The sequence below is a fragment of the Saccostrea echinata genome, unplaced genomic scaffold (genome assembly GCF_033153115.1).
Source record: "Saccostrea echinata isolate AGI-Se365-2 ecotype Australia unplaced genomic scaffold, CSIRO_AGI_Sech_v1 ptg000064l, whole genome shotgun sequence".
Lineage (NCBI taxonomy): Eukaryota > Metazoa > Mollusca > Bivalvia > Ostreida > Ostreidae > Saccostrea > Saccostrea echinata.
In genome coordinates, this window is record NW_026889813.1 from 3,877,704 (window position 1) to 3,899,168 (window position 21,465).

Genomic DNA, 21,465 nt, shown 5'->3' on the forward strand with positions numbered 1-21,465 from the left:
TCTTCTTTAATATAATAGGTTGCGTGTTTTTTTTTCAGGAAAACTAATCTAAATTTTTTATATCTATTTTACGTTAGCTAAAATCTATTGAGAGAAATAATACCAATGTCATACCAGTTATGTAAATACATATATTTGTGTGGGAAAGATTGGGAGTTGGCTGAGGGACTTTCTACCTGTCTTTTCCTCGTTCTCGATGAGGGTAGATCATTTCATCAGTTTTTCGGAAGAAATGTAACAAATTAATGCTGTCTATTACTAAAAATCTAATTTGTTTTATACGTATTTTTTCAAAGTGCGTTAGGTGTCTCCATGGTAAAAATTGTTGATGTACACTCTTAACGCACTTTGAAAAAAAAATTGAAGTGCGTTGATTTTTTCCCAAATTTAACACACTTTGAAAATTTTTTTCAAAGTGCATTGATTTTGTCCCAATTTTAACGCTCTTTGAAAAAAAAATTCAAAGTGCGTAATTTTTTCAAATTGCGTTGCCACACTGCTTCCACCCTGATTTGAAAGAATTATAATTGGGCATATACTAGCTTTACACCAAGTATATGGTACAATTCCAGCATCAAAGCAGAAATCAAACATTTTATGCAATGTTTTTGACGATGTTTTCATTTTTCAAAGTCGCTCGCGTGGCGCAGTGGTTAGAGCGTCTGCTCTAGAGTTGCGAAGTAAGGAGTTAATCCTTACGTCGCGGGTTCGAATCCCACTGTGGGACGTGGAGACCGGTCCTTCGGATGAGACCGTATAAACTGAGGTCTCGTGTCGCAGTAGGTGCTGGCACGGAAAAGATCCCTCAATTCTCAATGGCCGTAAGTGCCGAATATAGGACAAAATTTGCAGCTCTCCACCGGCAAGTGGTGGCGTCTCCATATGAGTGAAAAATTCTCGAGAGGGACTTTAAACAACATGCAATCAATCAATCAATCAATCATTTTTCAAAAATTCGTATGACAGTTCATCCACTCTGGAATATAATATTGATAATACTTATATTTTCTAAAAAAATTAACTTAACTGTATTTTTAACTTAGAATCTTTCATGTTCTCTTCGAATTTGAGATCAAATTTCTCTCTTTGATCGACATTAAAAAGTTATTTCCAATCACCCACTGTACCTGTGAAAAGAAAAAAAGACATATATTATCACCTGCATACGGGGTTTATATCTCTCAGTTGATTCGATACGCCAGATCATGCTCTACGTATGAACAATTTCTAAAACGAGGTAAGTTATTGACAAACAAATTGATGAATCAAGAATATCAGTAGTCTCGTTTAAAGTCATCATTTCGTAAGTTCTATGGTCGATACAATGACCTTGTCAGCAAATACAATCTTTCATTAAGTCAAATGCTGTCTGACTTTTTTTTCATACCAATTGTTAGGTCATTATTTACACACTGAATTGTCGACGGATTTTCCGTTATTTCCCGCTCATCGACAAGGAGCACACGGCGGTTGTGACCGGTCGGCAGGGGATGCGCACTCCTCCATGGCACCTGATCCCAACTCTGATGTTTCAGAGGTCCATTTTTGCTCCGCTCCTATTTTGTAATGTTCAATGGACATTTGAGCTCGAATACTGTTCGTTATCTCCACATATTTCATGAAAAGATTTCAAACTTATTATGCATGTATACAATAAATATCATGTAAACAATAAATACCAGACCTCGTAGATATCTTTATATTTTGATTTTTACTTTTTCAAACAAAAACAAAGCTGGGTCAGGTTTCTTCACAAATACATAATTATGTAATTTACACCTCTAGTTTCAAATTTTGCATAAAAAAATATCTAAACATAGGTAATCAGGTAAACATAGGTTTATCAGTTTTTCCAGGCGCGAAGCTTAATAGAATGTTGAAAGAGACCCTTCCTCCTTTTGACGTCATTTTCAAGCCCGTAGTTGTTTGGAACTCCATAAAAAATTACGATAAAATTTCATAGATTTTACAGAATGGGGTAACAATTGCAATTAAATTTACGGAACAATTTTGTCGTACCACATGCCTGAATAAACCAGATTTTTCTGATGACAGTTGCTCATATCAAAATAGTTTTTTCTCAGTTACACTCAGGTAGAAAAAAACGTCATATATGAGGTTGCGCCTCCTGGACATACATACCATTGCTTACAAAAATATTGACAATTTATTAAAAAAATAAAACATATGATTTATGGTTTATTCCATAGACAGAAAAGATGATGCTTACTAAATGTGTTAAAATTCATTGATGAACCTAAATCGGTTTTACTTTTATGACGCTAGTCTTCGAACTTTTTATTTACCCCTCGTATATGGTACAATTCCAGTATTAAAGCATAAATCAAACGTTTTATGCAATGTTTTGACGACGTTTTCATTTTTTAAAAATTCGTATGACAGTTCATCCACTCTGGAATATAATATTGGTATTGCTTATAATTTCTAAAAATTAACTTAACTGTATTTTTAACTTAGAATCTTTCATGTTTTCCTCGAATATGAGATCAAATTTCTCTCTTTGATCGACAGTAAAAAGTGATTTCCAATCACCCACTGAACCTGTGAAAAGTAAAAAAAAAATATATGAAAAGATTTCAAACTTATTATGCATGTATACAATGAATATCATGTATACAATAAAGATCAGACCTCGTAAATATCATTATATTTTAATTTCTACTTTTTCAAACAAAAACAAAGCTGGGTCAGGTTTCTTTACAACTACATTTGTAATTTACACCTCTAGTTTCAAATTTTGCATTGGAAAAAAATTCTAAACAAAGTTTTCAAAGATTACAGAGTTCATCTCAACGAATGCTATATTTAAGTAAGGGAAAGTCCCACACTAAACTAATAATCTAATAGTGTGCATCCCTATATGATAGGACTAATGAACATTTTCGGAATCTCAGACACCCGACAGTTGACTTCAGACAGCGGACTTTTCACGTAAGGGAAAGTGTCAGAAAGTGAATAATATAAATAATTTTTGTAGTCTTGATTACTTACACTCGATAATCACATTTTGTTATTATTTGTATGATTAACACTACTCAATATTGTACAAGTGTGCACACGCACGTGGTATTGAAAGGGGGGGGGGTGTCTCCCCCAACTTTTCCTAAAATAATGATTTGCCCCCTTTCCCAAGAGATTGTTTAATTCCAGTTGCACCATTTTCCCAACAACAAATAAAAAGCAGAAATCTCCAAGAACTAAGAAAATGTAAAGGAATTGCATCTTGATATAGGCACGTTAATGAGCGCATCATCTTTAAATAGAGCTGATTGCATATATGCATAGGGATTTCATTGTTCGTGACGTTCTGATGCTTTGCTTGTCAAGAATTTTAAATACTACGTCACATTGTCACCACATCAAAGGAAGTAACCGAGATTGCTTCTCTCCCACGCTAAAGTCGGTCAGCGGTAATACACATCGCCGACGTTTAACGGGGTTCATAAAAGGGGACAGACAGTCCAGTCGTCCTTTTATCGAATATTTCCTGCACAATTAGTATCTTAAATAAAGAAATAGAATACTTATAGGTAATTATTTAATTCTGTAGCAAATTTGCACTTTTCAGTCTGTCATGATGAAAAGTTGTGCATGATTCATTGATTACTGATTTTTTTACCTATCAATCCGGATTATTCTCTGATAGTAGTATTTAATCCCTAGTCACTGCTGGAAAAATAGAATTAAATAAGTTTTGAGAGAGATATTCAAGAAGAGGTGGAGTTAATGTAATACAGGCTCGTAAGAAACAAATACACCACGGGGGGGGGGGGGGGGGGAGGTGGTTAAAAGGAAACAACGAACAGAAATTCATTGATCATGATAAGCATAAAAAGTTGCTACACCTCAGTATTCTTTATTATTTAGGGACACAACCTTACGAATAAGCTTTGTTATCTTTATATTGTACAAGGCTTAAAGAAAAGTCTTCTTTTCCGTATTTTTTCATAAACAAAACAATTAACGGGGTGTGCTTGATTTAGCATGGATCTAATGTACACGTACTTAAGAATGCATTTCTGCTGAGAAGGGAAATTGTATTAATAATTGTCAATATTTATAATTTTTTGTAAAAATGCTAAAAAAAAAATGTACATGTCCTTATCCTTATCTTTCCTTACAAACGCGCGTGCATTATCGTTTCTTTCTTTCTTTCCTTTTCTTTTTGTTTTGTTTTTTTTTTGTTTGTTTGTTTTTTTTTTTTGTTTTACGTATAACGAAATGTTTCAGTATTTCACTCTATTATCATATGTAAAGTGTATCTGTTCTGGGATTTTCTGAGATTTATTTTTGATAGGGAATATTTTGGCAAGATTGTATGTCCCATGGTCCGCATATCGCACTGACACAAATCAAAAAAAAAAATCTCTAGGAGAAAATCGCTTTGAAAAAAAAATGGCGCTTTAATTTTTTTAAATTATATAAATTTCAATTCACTTAATCAGTAGGCATAGTTTAAACTAATTATCCTTGCTCCTCCACGGCAGACAAATGCATGTTGTTTTGGGGGGGAGTGTGTTTTTATTATTATTATTTACAATACAATGCTTGACGTAAAAAATGGTACGCCAAAACATAATTTCACATTCATAATCATATAAACTTGAGAATGCAAAAAGTACATGTATAACCATATCGATCAGAGCACAGTCCGATTTTACATAAATTTGCAAGCATCCCCCATTGGGAGATTCTAAAGAAAACAGGTACGATTTCAGCACCTGCGTGACAAATTCATCACATTTAAATACATTTATTTTAATGACTGCGATGACAGGCAAGTAATATTAGGATGCTAGCCCACTCCCGCGGCCTTTTTTTTTCAAACATAGCATAATCTTTTTCTGTTGAAAATGCCACCCCCCCTTTTTTTTTGCAGTGTAGTCAAATTAGGGAAATGAATTTATGAAATTTGGTTTTGAAAAAGTTGGAACCTAATTTTTTGTATTAAATTTTGATTTGGAGGCCTGTTTCACCAACGCCCCCTTAACTTTTTTTTTTGGGGGGGGGGGGGTATAAATACATGTATACATGTAACACTTCCACGTCCTTGTGCCTAAAATAATTGCCGAATATATGATATTGGAACCCCTTCCCGGCCCAACGAATTATGAATTCTGAGTTCTGTGAAACTTATTTATGATGATTAATACGAGTATTATGCTTTTTGGGGGCTTGTCAAAATTCTCAAGGTTTTTTTTTCTTGTTAGTTATACCCCAACCTCCTCTTTAAAATAAATATGATAAGTACCTGTAGTGAATTGGGGTTTGAAAAAAACGTAGAGCGTAGAAAAGAAGAGGGAAAAGTGAAAGAAAAACAAAAGATCTAGAGTATGGGGTAAAGAAGAGTGTTCTTGTTAAATCCTATATAATACATCTTGAGAAACCGATCTTACATTACGAATGTACTCTTTCAGTTTAATGTAACGGCCGATTAGAGGTGCATTTTCTAGTCTTCACTGAACAACTTGCAATTTGCCATTCAATATTAACCATACTATATGTGAATACAAAATGAATTTAAAGTATTGTTTTAATTAATACTTATACATGTAGTAAATTTATGCTCTTAAATAATGTAAACATAAACGGACTAGTCTAGAGAACAAGTATGAATTAATAAAGCTCATTAAACAATAATTATTCGTCGTAATTACAGAATTTAAAAATGAACTTCAATCAATTAAGTTTGAACGTAAACGTATACTGTACGTGCACATAAATTGGCATATTCAAAATTTAGTGCAATCACTGGGTATAGAGCTGTTGGCGAAATCATGAATTAGTGCTATAAATGTCCGTGCTGTATATTGTATTTATAAATGAGTTCTTAGCGGTATTCACGAATAAGCGCATCCTTGTCTGCACCAAAGCCGCTAAAATATGAAGCCTGCTTTTTTTAAGTACACATGCAGTTCTTCCCTCTTTATTAATATCTTTCTCAAATAGAGCTCCGTATGCTTAGATATTACTTACCGAGTCCCTTTTTCAGCAGAGATTTGTATGTTAAAAAAAAAGTTACAATCTCAGAATCTGGATTGATACGCATAAATTAAGTAATCAATGAATCACACACTACTTTTTATATGCAAATATAAAAAAAATCGCTAAGGAATATATAACCACCTCACTTTCCATTCATAATGGACTTCATAAAAGATTGCATAAAGAAGCTCTTATTTATAATTTTTAAAGTATTTTTTATGGGTAATACTCAATAAAATGACAGCTGAACTGTCTTTCTACGTTATCGGTGTCTTGGACGTAAATAACATATCATATACAGCTTATTCCGAACTCCACATATCAGGCGCAGATCCAGATATTGTAAAGGGGGCACAAGCACTGGGCTTTAACATATAACTACTGATTTAAAACTTTAATTCATAAACATGTTACCCCTAAAAAAATAAAAATACAGAACAATTACATTCTTGTTGGAATAGCTGCGCAAAGTGTGATGTAAATTAATCAGGATACCTGTGTGGGAACTGAGGCCAACTGCTTGAGAATTCCACTGGGTACAGGTAATATTTGAATTTGACGCCTTGCTGGGGGTCCAGGAAGTTTTTTTGTTCTTGGATCTTGAAAGACAGGCTTTTTAATGTAAACGTGTAAATATTATTGCATCGATGTATTTTACTAAAGAATTTGTAATTACATCATGGCCATGATAAAAATACAATTTGAATTATCGAGGTAATAACATGAAACTTTTAAATTCCATATAAATGTGTATATATATATATATATATATATATATATATATATATATATATATATATATATATATATATATATATATATATATATATATATATATATACACGAATTCATATTCAACCAAGAAATGGCTTAATTATATTAATGTGCTAAACATAATTCAGAATTCTTGCAGGTACATGTGTTATCTCTATCAAGTATTTTTGTTTTAAAAATAGAGAGGGAATCATTTTTAATTGTTTACTTTCATTAAATTTTGAGTTCTTAAAATCACTCAATAAAGTCAGATTAGCAATGTACTTTTGGATTTTTCAAATCAAACTTTGCAAATTCTAATTCCTCATTGTTACTTTTTTTTTTCAAAATTTTCTTTTTCATATCCGATTTGTTGTTAATAAAATCATTAGTTTCCATATTATCTTAACCGAGCTGATGTGGTTAATGTGTTGAAATAAAAAATCGGTTTCCTATTTCGTGTGCAATCGAGAGATATCGAAAATTTTGAATGACTTTATTGTCCTGAAGAAGATGAATCAAATATCAAATTTAATTATTGCCAGTTGCATCTTTAAATTCCAATAACATGTATACAATCAAAACTCTCTTTTTTACCCCTTCTTACATATTTTTTTCTTAACAATCCTCATTTATTATTTTTTATTTCTTCCAAAATCAAAGGGAGGGGGTTGTATTTCCCGTTACCCATCTGAATCCGCCATTGCATATGATGTAAAGATACACATCATTAATTATGATCTATTAATGTGGTAGTTTAATTGTTTGAAAAATGTGCTAAGAACGAACTATTTTTAATCTCTACCAATCTTTACAATTCTGACCTATTTAATTGATTTCAATTTATTCGTTTTAATAGATGTCAGAGATAATGAAAGAAAAACTCAAGTAAATGTTAAAACGTATTTGTATACGCTCCCCGTAAATTGTCTTTTGTTCGCAAGTCCGCTGTCCGTAGTGCGATGTCAGGTGTCTGAGATTCCGAAAATGTTCAATAGAACTTGGAGTTACATTGGAATGAGTCTGCTTCACTGGAATGAGTCTACTTCAAAACCTTTAACCTGGTCACTCATCTGGAAAATGTAAGTCAAATCCAGCATTTGAAGCAAGTCCAGTAGTGTGTTAGTGTGCATCCTTTGATGCGTCATCCATGCAAGTTTGGTTCAACTTTTAGTTTCTTGGAATAGGCCTGTTCCAAAACCTTTAACCTGGTCACTCATCTTGAAAATGTAGGTCAAATCCAGTATTTGAAGCAAGTCCAGTAGTGTGTTAGTGTGCATCCTTAGATGCATCATCCATGCAAGTTTGGTTCATCTTTTAGTTTCTTGGAATAGACCTGCTCCAAAAACTTTAACATGGTTACTCATCCAGAAATTAAATTAAGGTCAAAAGCAGCATCCAAAGCAAGTCCAGTAGTGTGCATTCTTAGATGTTTCATCCATACAAGTTTGGCCATCATAGGGCTTATAGTTACGTTAGAATGAACCTACTTCAAAAAAATTAAGCTGGTCATTCATCCGCAAAATGTAGCTCAAATCTAGCATCTGAAGCGAGTCTTGTAGTTAGCATCTTTAGATGTATCATCGTTGCAAGTTTGGTCAACATAGGGCTTATAGTTACTTTAGAATGAACCTGCTCCAAAAATTAAACCTGGGCACTCATCCTGAAAGCCGTCACGGTAGCTTAGTCGAAGGAATCACGACCGCGACTGACCTTAGTCGATAAAAAATAGGTAGCAACCGTTCCTTCGCCAAGCGCTCGGCACTTTGAAGTGAAAGTTCTGGGTACTTCGGTTGAGACCTTAAAACCGAGGCAACATGTCACGGTAGCCGTAGGCACGAAAAAGAACCCTCACTGCTCAATGGCCCTAAGTGCCGGGTAGGGGTCATCCTGAAAATGTAGGTCAGATCAAGCATCCAAGCAAGCCTGGTAGTGTCCATCCTCAATATGCAAGTTCATTGCAGGTCTTATAGTTACTGAGTTACTGGAAATGAGAGCTGCTCAAAAAATCCAACCTGCTCCAAAAATATTAACCTGGTCATTTTTTTAGCTGAAATTGCATCATCTGAAACCGCTGAAACCATTGAAGGAACAGTTGCTACCTACTTTTTTATCGACTTAAGTCAGTCGCAGCCGTGATTCAAACACACGACCTTCCGATCACGGAGCGAACGATTTACCGACTGAGCTACCGTGACGGCCCCACTCCCTTGGATATCATTTATATAATTTGTATACATAAATGGGATTTTTTTTTGAAAAAAAAAGATATCCACAAAAATGTGTTGTAAAAGAAACACACAATAAGAAAAGATTTCAGACTATAGACATTACAATTATGCACAAAAGTAAAGAAAAATATGAAATAATATTTCAAGATAACAAACTCAATGCTTCATAATTAATATCTATGAAAAGGTTCCTCCTATCTCTATATACTGAAATAAAATGATTTATGAGAGACGAACTAGTACATGTATGAAAACTAAAGTAATTGACCGTAACGAAAATCGACAAACTTTTTGTAAAGACTAAAACCAATCCTAGAGGTCAGATCCCCATTGTTAGAGAAGTGTTCCTGCATTACTCTTTTACGTGAGTTATGTATCTATTCAGCTAGGTTGGAACCATTGTATCCCGTATATATATAGCATTCAATAAAGGAAATATAAAAATCTATTTACGTTGCCACAATGCGTGGGGAGAGCACATGTCTTATACAGAAGGTTTCTGGGTCAAACCCTTACAGTTTATATTGGGGAACGACTGTTACTTTACATTTGGCATTAGATAATAGACATTCGAAAACTCATAGAAACCTAGACTCCATGCCGTCTATAAACCCCTATCTTTGTTGGCTCCAATCTTCTGCAAAGACCTGACTTGCGTAAAGTTAAAAAATTAATTGATATACCAAATGAATAATACATTGTAAATCCTACCTTTTCTGAAAATAAATTCATCATCCGTGCCCTTCCTCCGCTTCTGCACTTCGTCAAAGGAACATTCATCATAAACAGCTTGTAGGAAAGTAGGATCGGATGACAGTCCAAGAAAACTAGAGATGCGAGTCAACGTTTCTAGGCCATTCTTAATTAAACGTTTAAATATATATATACAACACCTCACCTTAATGTACCATCAAAGTTTGCTCTGCTTTATTTAATAATATTTATTAATAATTACCAAACATACCCTTTTCAGATCTTCATAGTAAAGAACTAAAATATTCTCTGGTTGTTGCAGTGCTGCCTCTTCCCACTCTTTTTCTCTTTCGAACCAGCTTCCATAAAAATATTCTTGATAAATTTAAAAGAAAGAATAAAAAAGAGAAATCTGATTCTAAAAGAATAATTACATCCTGCTCATCTTCTGAATAAATGCACGTTTTATATCTAATTTTACATGGCTACAGCAAGCTGTACAAATTCAGCTGGGATCATCATCATACCGAAGAAATGAAACAATCTATATGTAAATTATGATGGAATAAGACTTTCAAATTAAGATGGGGATAAGGCGATGGATCAATGTTGTCATCAATAAAACACAACACTACAGACCCCATCCGCTGTGATGCGCATTAACTCCTCAAAATTACTAAATATAAATTTTTTTTCCATGTCTCTAACAATTTTACCGTTGTAATCGTAATATTATTTTTGATAAAAGCTCAATTTCATAAAACTAAGCAAACATACATGTACGTGATTTCATCTATTTAACGAAAACTGTATTTGAGTTTTGACATATACATGTACATACATAATAAAGTGTTTAAAAAAACTCCATTGCGAATCTCAATGTCACTTCACACATTTTTATATATCAAGACGAGGTTTTCATTTGCATATGAGTTCCGAGTTAATTGCATGGGATATATATAGAATAGTTTTTTTCTATATGAAAAGAAAACACATCTTTTCGCAAAGAAATGCATGGATCTTATACCAAATAAATTAACTTCCGTAACATTTTTGTTTTAAATAGCACACAAACCATGCAGATTTAAGGATAAATTAATGGATTTTTTTGCGAATTTATAATAAAATAATCATGACCACTACTTATTCAACATAATAAAGTAAATGATAAAAATTGCCTCTTTTTAGGATTTAACTATTTATTTTGGAAATGAAATTCTTAATATTTTGGTGAACATCTTGAAACAAACGTTGATAATCTGATCGTATCTATTACCAAGAAATAGAATTTTTATTGCTGTAAATTGACTTCCGCACTAAGTTTTCCCTCGAAATTTAAACTTTATACCAAATTCGCACCAGATTTTAAAAATCATGTTTTACCGTTATATATTTAAATTTGTTGATACTTACTTCAAAGTCCAAGGCTATGTCCTTTAGAGAATTATATTGATCAATCGGATATTTTTCATGTTATATACAATGAGTCGGTCCTTTTAATGTAGAATACTGTGCAGTGCCTTCATCTCTCTAAAGGCCTCATTCGTTAATAATTACCGGTCACGGTAGCCTAGTGGAAAGCGCTAGCTTCGTGATCGGGAAGCCCGGGTTCGATTCTCGTTCGTCGCGCCGCGTCAAAGCAAAGACGTAAACATAGGTAGTGACTGTTCCTTCCCCAAGCGCCCGGCATTAGAAGTGAAAGTCACGGGTAGTTCGGATGAGACATTAAAAACCGCGGTCCCTTGTCACGATAGGCGTTGGCACGATAAAGAACTCACTGCTCAATGGCCCTGAGTGCCGAGTATAGGTCTAAATTTGAAGCTTTTCACCGGCATACGGTGACGTCCTTATATGAGTGAAAAATTCTCGAATGGGACGTTAAACAACATACAATCAATCGATCAATCATTAATATTTTTTTACGCATTACACGCACTATTCGCGCATGTTTTCCCTAAGTTAGTCATTGTTTTTTTATGGAGTAGGAGGTATTTCAATATACTGTAATACTTATACCTCCATGCAAGAACTCATCCAAAAACACAGACCAGTCAGCGGGCACATAGTTCTTAGTGTTTGGGTCTGTGATGTAATGATGAAAAGCGGACACGGCAACGTCTTTGGGGTTCCGGATAATATGGATAATTTTACCGTTGTTTTGTGTGTGTTCTTTGGGCAGAAATCGATATGGAAGATGTGACGTCACGACTCTAGGAGAGGGCACTGATTTTAGATCCTGTAGATCGGGCACGAACTCCAGAAAAGTGTATATCAACCTATGGGAAGATTCAACTGTTCCTTGCAAAAGACGAGGGACGATTTCATTCAGCCAATGGTTTCCTAGAACGAATTTTATGTTAATATATATGTTAATACATACTTTATTTCCCCATTTCAAAACATTATTTTATCAATATTGCTGAAGATGGCGACTGTTTACTCTAGGTCTGTGGCAAAAACAAATACTCTATTGTGCTGTAATAACCAGATTTCAAGTAAGCATAACAGAGTTTGTGTAATTTATGTTTTGTGATAATCATTTGTATTAATAATAATACAACTTTAAGTTTTATTCAAGGTCATTGTTTATTTTTGTTATCTAGTTTACTTTTCTGGCAGACCCTTTTCCCCTCAATGCTCCCTCTATTAACAACCGTGGTAATTACTTTTACTACTAGTAGGAGAATAACAAAAAGTAAAAATAAGCAAAAAAGAACCATCTCAGTTCTGTTATCATTTTCTTAAATAATGTTGTATGGGGCATATCATGCCCAAGACTTTTACAATAATACTATTTAAGTAGTTTTGAGTCTTTTCCTCAAATTTTAATTCATCTTTCTGTATTTTTTATGGTATTTCTTCAATACTGATATTGTTACCATTGCATCCTTTCAACTAGATAAAGAACCGTATAATTTCCGAGGGTACCCCGCCAGTCATGCCGAATGAGCTGAGATTAATTCCAGGCCAGAACAAGTACTAATCACATGTGTGTTGGAATTCTAAATGTATCTTTTCAACATTACATGCATTGTGTACGGAAGCCCAATAGTGCAAACCAAAAAAAATAAGAAACAAGAAAACGAAATTATTATATAAAGAAAACGAAATTATTAAATAAAAAACGAAATTATTAAATAAAAAACGGAATTATTAAATAAAGAAAACGAAATTACTAAATAAAGAAACAAACGAAATTATTAAATAAAGAAAACGAAATTATTAAATAAAGAAAACGAAATTAATAAATAAAAGACAAACGAAATTATTAAATAAAGAAAACGAAATTATTAAGTAAAGAAAACGAAATTATTAAATAAAGAAAACGAAATTATTAAATAAAGAAAACGAAATTATTAAATAAAAGACAAACGAAATTATTAAATAAAGAAAACGAAATTATTAAATAAAGAAAACGAAATTACTAAATAAAAGACTGAAACTGAAATACGGAATTTATAGATGTGCATGGTAAGGGCCTGAACCCATGAATCATTCCATAAAGCGCACGTGTTATAAAGCATCACTTAGTAATTCTATAGACCTGATTTTGTTTCGACATTGAAACAAGTGTGGGGGAAATGAAAAAAAAAAAACTTAGATAAATGTCAAATTGACAAACGTAGAAAAATATTATGTGCTCACAGCCTATAATTCGCATTTGTAAAGTAAATGATTAATAACTGTTCAATTTTGTTTACGGGAATTTGATGCTGTGTCGCATCCCCACAACGTCAAAGTTTGAGCCTGTAAGCCTGGACGTAGCGAGGATGGCCGTTTCTGCTTACATAAAATTAATGACATTCCAAAAGAGCTCATGAATCGCTGAAAGGTCAAGGCCTTGCGTATCGTATCGCTGAATTCCCCCCGAACTAAACCTAGTGCCCTATCTGTGTACCCATAAATCTTAGGTTGTTGAAACAATAAAGAGAATGATTTGAATACTTGTTGGATTTGTTATGCAAGTGTGTGCATTGTTTATTCACAACTATCACTGACTTATGAATACAGATTTAGAATTTGTCATTTATAATATGTGAGAACAAATAGTTAGTGCATCACTTCTAATTATGCTTTGATAAATGACCAAGAAATCACAGGCGCTCCCCATGTAATTCTGTAAATGACGAATGATAAGTATATATATATATATATATATATATATATATATATATATATATATATATATATATATATATATATATATATATATATATATATATATAGGTCTACCCCTCAATACTACAAAATCAACCTTGTTGATTTTATAGTATTGAGGGGTAGTCCTATATATATATATATACTTATCATTCATCATTTACAGAATTACTTGGGGAGCGCCTGTGCAAGAAATTAGAGGTGTTTTGCTTAATTTTTAATAAAGTAAGCAATCATTAAATTCTACTCATTGTAACAACTTTGTCTTGTTTAATTTTTGCACTTGCTCTCTTTAAACAATAATTTATAATGGGTTCCGATCGGTAACGTATCATTTTACAGCATTTTTTTGTACTGTGCTATAATGGAAAAAAAAAGATGTATAACCATGGGAATTTCCTAAATGTTATAAGGCTCAGCAGTTGTAAACAACGGAATCTTAACAGACATGTATATCTTAACGTAGGTCGCGGGTTTGCAGGCCTTTTAAAAGTGTCCGAAAACATACCATGAAAATTAGTTATATGATTCCTCTACCTTTGTTTTACATTCTCTGAAAATTTTATAAAATTCGTCTGCATCGTTTTTATGTAATTAAATCCCAAAGATGTCATTGTTGTAGTAACATTTTCGACGCTATTGTATTGAATTATATAGGAAAAACGTCGATTTCGGCTCGTTTTCAGGCAAGATTTTTTTTCAAAAAATATCATTAACTTTTAAATGGTGCAGACAAAATTGTTCTCCCTTTGGTATCTTAAAATAGAATTGATTTGAAATAAATCTATGTGAAAAAATTAATATGTCTTCGGGTTTGTTTTCTCGTAGTTTAAATGTAGATAATTGCTTTTATATTGCAAAATTTAACATTTTTAAGAACTACGTCATAAAATATCGCGACGTCACGCTTGACGTCGTGAATATCGATCCGGTATACAGAGCAGAAAAACAAATTAAAATATTTTTAATTCACGTCTATCTGTTTTCATATGACCCACGAATCGTATCATTATAATTCAATAGCAATGAAATGATTATTAGACTTGTTTCTCTTCTTATATTCTTTGTACGTCTCATATTAGTGAAAATTATCTCAAGGGACGTAAAACGACAATCGGTCCTTTAGTTTCTTTCTTTCAATGTATTTTCTATATGTGTTGTTTTCTTACCGTTTCTTTTCTTTTTGATTTATTTTCTTTTTCGTAGATAAGTATCCAATATGTGGCCGTGTATTTTTTCAGCGTGTTGGCGGAAAACGATTATCCTCTTATTCGAGTATACATATGAAATGTTTTTATTTAGAACATTCAACAATGCGCTCATAGCTACGATAACTTCTTAATGAATGAATTTCCGCCAAATATCGTCCCGGCTAAATACATTGTATTTTCAGTATATATTTAAAAAATGTTTTTATTTATTTTTACATACAGACAGGGGATAACTCAAAAAAATCTGAACTTGATTTTATGATTATATGTATAAGAATAGAAAAACAAAAACAAAACAAACAAACAAACGAACGAACGAGGCATTTTTAGAGGGGTAAATGGGACGAGAATCTAAAAATTAATTTTATCTGACGTAATCAACAGGCAGATTTTTTTTTTTTTTTGTTTTTGTTTTTTTTTTTTTATGTTTTTTGTATTTTCAGTATATATTTAAAAAATGTTTTTATTTATTTTTACATACAGACAGGGGATAACTCAAATTGTTTTTGTTTCAAAAGACTTTCAATGTACATAACATTAATTTGACTGGTTGGACGTGGAAAGCAGAATAGCGAAAAAAATCTGTAGATAACAGCATTGTAAGCCGTTACTTACACAGACACTTGAGGTATTGACCCCCCCCCCCCCCTTTCATTTTTTTTCTTTTTAAGTCTGGGGTCGAGTCACCCTTTTCTAATATGTACTATATGTTATCAATAATGTAACCCTTTTGTCTCTTTAAACTGTTTTTAAATATATTTATATATCGTTTTCGACTGATACATAAAAATGCCCCCCCCTTTTTTTTCTTTTTAAATCTTGGGTCGAGTCACCTTTTTCCTATTATTGTTTTCTAACATGTACTATATGCTATCGATAATGTAACCCTTTTGACTCTATAAGCTGTTTTTAAATATATATATATCGTTTCGACTGATACATAGAGAGAGATCTTCTCGTCGTTTAACTCACTTCTTAAACTTATAAACTTCGCATGATTATTTATCTAAAGCATAAGAAAACATGAAATATGCAGACATCAACATTTTTTTTTTACACATTCTTCTTCCGTTTCATATTTCCATTTAATTTTCATGTGCCCCCGATTAGTAAATATTTCGATTAAATCACCCGCATCTAAGGGCATCTTTACGGCCTAAGGGTAAATTGTCGGTATTAGAATACAAAAATAGGAGAAGGGTGACTCGATCCCAGATTTAAAAAGAAAAAATGGAAAGGGGGAATCCATATCTAAAGTGCCTTTGTTTACTTACAGGAGGTCAGTGTCGCTCAAAAAATGCATTAGTTTATGTTTCATAGTACTTTTAGCAGTTTTTAATTTGTGATAAACCTTTAAATATATTTTTAGAATGTCCTTTTTAAAAATAAAGGTTAAACTTTTAATGTAATAGGTGTATTTGCAATTGTTTATATAATGATTTCTTTATTAATTAAACAAACTGTTAATTCAAATACGTTCAAAGGAAAAGAGGTCAGTTGAAACTTGTGCCCATATCGTTTCGCGATACCATGTGATATCTAATTAATCGCTTTTCGCGGACCTTTCCGACAAGCCGAAAATTCCGAGCTCTCCTGGATGCGATTGATAACACATAATGAAACGTTTTCTAATACTTCCAGTGTTGGATTCGAATCGTAATAAGCCTTCATTATATTTGATAACTTCAGTTTGTTCTATAAATAATATTACACTAAACTACCATTTTCAACAAAAGTTATATCTAAATATTGTATCGACTATTCAAATCGTAAAAAGCCTTCACTATTTGTGATAAGTTGTGCCTTAAATAATATAACAATAAAATACCAATTCCAACAAAAGTTATAGCTAGATAATGATGTAATCATTGTGACGTCATAATCAAATGTGCACAAGAAAGTCGCCCAAACCATATAAATTGCGTACCCAGTTTTAATGACGTCAGCAAACCCGCGACCTACGTTAAATATTTGTGCAATTTATTAGCATAATCTCTTTGATGTTTCATGTCCAGATTCATTGTTTGCTAATAATAAGACCTTCTGAGTTGAGGGTTTAAGAAAGCTAATACTAACATAAACTTGTCATCACTGGCCAATTCATCAGACTGGTCAAATTAAGTTCACATTAATCATGTTAATGTAAGATAAAAACATAGATCTAAGCATATTGGATAACCAAAGGTAAAATTCTCCCCTATTCGTCTATTATGATTGTTTACTCCAACTGGTTATGTTATCGATACGGAAATAGCTGAGTGTAAATGGAAATATCACACTTGTTTTAATGTCGAAACAAAATCAGGTCATAGAACACGTGCGCTTTATGGAATGATTCATGGGTTCAGGCCCTTACCATGCACATCTATAAATTCCGTATTTTAGTTTCAGTTTTTTATTTAATAATTTCGTTTTCTTTATTTAATAATTTCGTTTTCTTAATTTAATAATTTCGTTTTCTTTATTTAATAATTTCGTTTGCTTTTTATTTAATAATTTCGTTTTCTTTATTTCATAATTTCGTTTTTCTTTAATAATTTCGTTTTCTTTATTTAATAATTTCGTTTTTTGTTTATTTATTTTTGGTTTGCACTATTGGGCTTCCGTACATTGTGGCTTCCCCCAACTTCACACCGTAACCCATATGCTTCTGACATATGTGTCAAATAGTGAGACCATAATTTTAATATTTAAACTCAAAAGACTAACCTTAGATCTGAGACAAAACATTGCTTTTCTACCTTGACTGGTTAATTGATCCGTATTACATGGAATTCTCCATTAGTATTCAATAAAACTCCGTAAATTTATCTACTTCTATTTGATCTTAAGGTATCACACCGGTAATTGTTTTCACTATGTAATTCTATATAGAATAAAAAATCATTAAAAATCAGGTATTCGAATTCATGAAAAAATATTTAGCAGGAAGTGTTAAACGTTACCAGTCACATCAGCTGACACCAAAAAATAGGGTACCTACACGGCATTTTCTGATTTTTTCCATCCGCAAACAGGAATACCCTCAAAACCACGTGTATTCAATGTGTTTATAAACATCCTGTGTGCACCCCAGGAAGTGGCCTCCTATGCCCCGAAAGAAATAGTTCCTGTCAAAAACCTTTAATATTTTACAAAGTACATAAAATATCCTAAGCACAGATACCAAAAATGTAAAAATAGAATAAGGGAAATTTAAAAAATTTCTCACAATAAAAAAAATATTTCTTCATTATGTATGGAACTACAATTGACTAAGTTCATTTTGATTGGTCAATTACCGGTGTGATACCTTGAAGGACCTTTGAAGTTGTCAGATTTTTTTCATTTTTGCACCTGAGATTTCTTAAATAACTGTCACTAACATCCTGAAGTCTGGGGATCTAATTCCCATTATTGCTGGAGATATGATGCATTTATCTCCCTTACTCCAGAGCAGTCAAGAATACACACTGAGCACTCTGACAGAAGTTTTTTGTGCATATTTTGAAGCAGAATTTCATCCTTAATAGACTAAGCCTGGCAACCAATTTTGTATCCATGGAGAGTATATGCATTGTTCTTCACAACAAACAAAAAATAATTCACAAGTCTGAGACCATTATGCAATTATTACATAACAAAATTGCACTTTACCCTCCCAAGAATGACAGAATTTACAGAAATTGTTAAATATCAGGCTGATAATAAAATCTGCATCTGGTCAATTTATGTTCCAAATAAAGCCTAGGTACTTGTCTACAACCTGCTATGCAGAAGTTTATCTAAAAGCTGTGTTGTAACACAGGGCAGTCCAAATGATATCAGCACCTGGGGAGGTTCTGGACAGCTCTGACACTCCATTAAACTTGCTTTGATGATAAGAAAATGGAGAAAACAATTCAGATGTAATTTATTGTTGTGATTTATGTAACTAGCTTTCTCTGCAGACACAAATTAGCCATGAAATTCCAATTGAACATACATAATTATCCTCTTTTCATTGAATTACTCAGGAATTTTAAAGGTGTTTGATGAATTTGCATGATTATATTCAAGATTACAGCTTTTTGTTTCACCAAATTTACATAAAAATTCAACATTTAAATTTAAAAATATAAATCTTAAACATTTTTATGGGTCTTAACACTTTTAAATGTGAATAAATGCAACAAAGCAACTAATATCAGGCCATCCTCCATGATTCTTGGAGGTGGGTGGGTGTACAAAAACAGCTGATAAAATTTATAGGAAGTGACAAAAGAAGAACAGGGCACTTTATTAGCTGAATTATGGTTATTCTGATATTTTGATTGTGTAAATATGTCAAATTTCTTCATCACTTTAATTTGTAATTTATTAATATTTCAATACATTAATGTGCTGAACAAATCATGCTAAAATAAACATCCTGACTGAGACTTAATTTAAAAGAGAGGGTCAACACCTACATAAAAGTGGTAAAATGACAAAAAACATTCTCCGGCAAACTGAAAAATCTTGAATGTCAGCTGCGAAAGCATGGAAAAAGTCTAGAGAACCATAACAGGCATACCATGGTGCTAAGTGACATTCTGTACTATATGTGTGATGCATGGTTGGGACTCAGAATAAGTATTCACTCTCATGCCTTGACAGTATTTATGCATTTTTGGTCATAAGCTTCTTATTTTTGAAAAATTCTTAATAAATTTTATTTGTGCATTACTTTTATTAGACAAATTTAACTCATTTCATTATTTCTATTCCTCCACTCCAGTAATAAATGAATCACTTAAGGTGAATAAAATGAAAGTAAACCCAGTCTCTGTAAAATTTAACACTTTTTAAAAACATGTTTTACTTCTTCACATTTTAACGCAGTTGTCGCTTTTGTTGAAAACTCATTCGCAAACCCAGAATTAGTCTTTTCTTGAAAAAATCAGCCTAAAGTGCTTTTACGGCAAAGTCTGTAGACACTATAATTGACTGCGGTCAGATGGTGCACAGAGTTTAAAGTCATCTAAAATAAAAAACCAACATTTTCTAACTTCTTTCTACATGTCAGATGCATAATCCTACTTTGAAAGTCATAATTTGGAGTTTTGAGGGTAAAACATGACATATTATTAGTATTTTACATAGAAATCTGTATAAATTAATGTCAACCCTGCTTCTAAATTTAAAAATATGTACTTTCACACAGAAAGTTCATAAAATGACATATTTTGTTGAAATATGCCTTTATAAAATAAAAACTGCCTTTAATATGGGTGTAGATGATTTTACACAATCACCTTCAAGGTATCACACCGGTAATTGTTTTCACTATGTAATTCTATATAGAATAAAAAATCATTAAAAATCAGGTATTCGAATTCATGAAAAAATATTTAGCAGGAAGTGTTAAACGTTACCAGTCACATCAGCTGACACCAAAAAATAGGGTACCTACACGGCATTTTCTGATTTTTTCCATCCGCAAACAGGAATACCCTCAAAACCACGTGTATTCAATGTGTTTATAAACATCCTGTGTGCACCCCAGGAAGTGGCCTCCTATGCCCCGAAAGAAATAGTTCCTGTCAAAAACCTTTAATATTTTACAAAGTACATAAAATATCCTAAGCACAGATACCAAAAATGTAAAAATAGAATAAGGGAAATTTAAAAAATTTCTCACAATAAAAAAAATATTTCTTCATTATGTATGGAACTACAATTGACTAAGTTCATTTTGATTGGTCAATTACCGGTGTGATACCTTTATGTCTCTGCTACTTTTCATTGTGATGCACATTTCCTCTGTTTCTAAATATAACATTTTTAGCTCACAACATTAAGCTGTTAAGTATTATGTGAATATCCCCACTGTATCCGTGTAATCATTGAATCCTTTCAGTGAAATAAAGGACCATGTAAATTCTACAATACCCTGCCAGTCATGCCGGATGAGCTGGGATTAATACCAGGTCATGAATAAATACTATATCACATGTAAATTGGACAGGTTCATAATTGAATTTGGTTGAACAGTTTTGGAATAAGGCTTACCTGACTTGGGATAGGAACTGATCAGAACATCATCTTTCCTCATAGGTAAGTTTTCAATGTCTCTGAGGCGTTGATTGGCATCTTGTAGAAGTGGTTTAAAACCCGGCAGAACTATTCCGTCAACTCTGATCTTCTCTTTACTCGCCATCATACTATGGCCACCAAGTCGTGAAATCAATACTGCTGCTTGATCGTTGTTGTTGTATACACTTTCCACTTTCAGACGTTCTACGTAAACAAAAGACAGAGAATCGTATTTAGTTTTAGTGTGTAAGTGGCAGAGGGAAGGAGATGCAAATGCCTTATGGATTTATAACACTGAACATGTTTATGTAATTTTGATGTAGCCTAATATTTTTAAACATCTAAACTTACCATAAGAGGTCAACACATTCACCAAT

General features: G+C 32.6%; 1 protein-coding gene across 2 annotated transcripts; it reads right to left on the reverse strand.

The window, feature by feature from the left end:
- Positions 1 to 301: 301 nt before the first annotated feature.
- On the reverse strand, positions 302 to 21,238 carry LOC133175838 (sulfotransferase 2A8-like). Of its 2 annotated transcripts, XR_009719330.1 has the most exons (7): positions 21,065 to 21,238; positions 11,700 to 12,023; positions 9,955 to 10,058; positions 9,702 to 9,849; positions 2,463 to 2,562; positions 1,040 to 1,127; positions 955 to 998 (listed from the first exon to the last, which is right to left on the reverse strand). XR_009719330.1 is itself a non-coding variant. In XM_061310967.1 (6 exons), the coding sequence occupies exons 1-6, from the start codon at positions 21,213 to 21,215 to the stop codon at positions 1,115 to 1,117; spliced, it is 840 nt and encodes a 279-aa protein (XP_061166951.1). In that variant the 5' UTR covers positions 21,216 to 21,238; the 3' UTR covers positions 302 to 1,114. The 2 variants fall into 2 exon arrangements, 1 of the variants encoding a protein (XP_061166951.1); XM_061310967.1 differs by having other exon boundaries at positions 302 to 1,127.
- Positions 21,239 to 21,465: the final 227 nt, after the last annotated feature.

What these genes read in the sequence shown, in the direction of transcription:
- LOC133175838 (XM_061310967.1), bottom strand. Translation starts at nt 21,215, where the DNA reads ATGATGGCGAGTAAAGAGAAGATCAGAGTTGACGGAATAGTTCTGCCG. An exon ending in GGATGAGTTCTTGCATGGAG is followed by an intron (nt 10,059 to 11,699) that starts GTATAAGTATTA and finishes AAATTTATCAAG; the next exon opens with AATATTTTTATGGAAGCTGG. An exon ending in ACTATGAAGATCTGAAAAGG is followed by an intron (nt 9,850 to 9,954) that starts GTATGTTTGGTA and finishes CGTTTAATTAAG; the next exon opens with AATGGCCTAGAAACGTTGAC.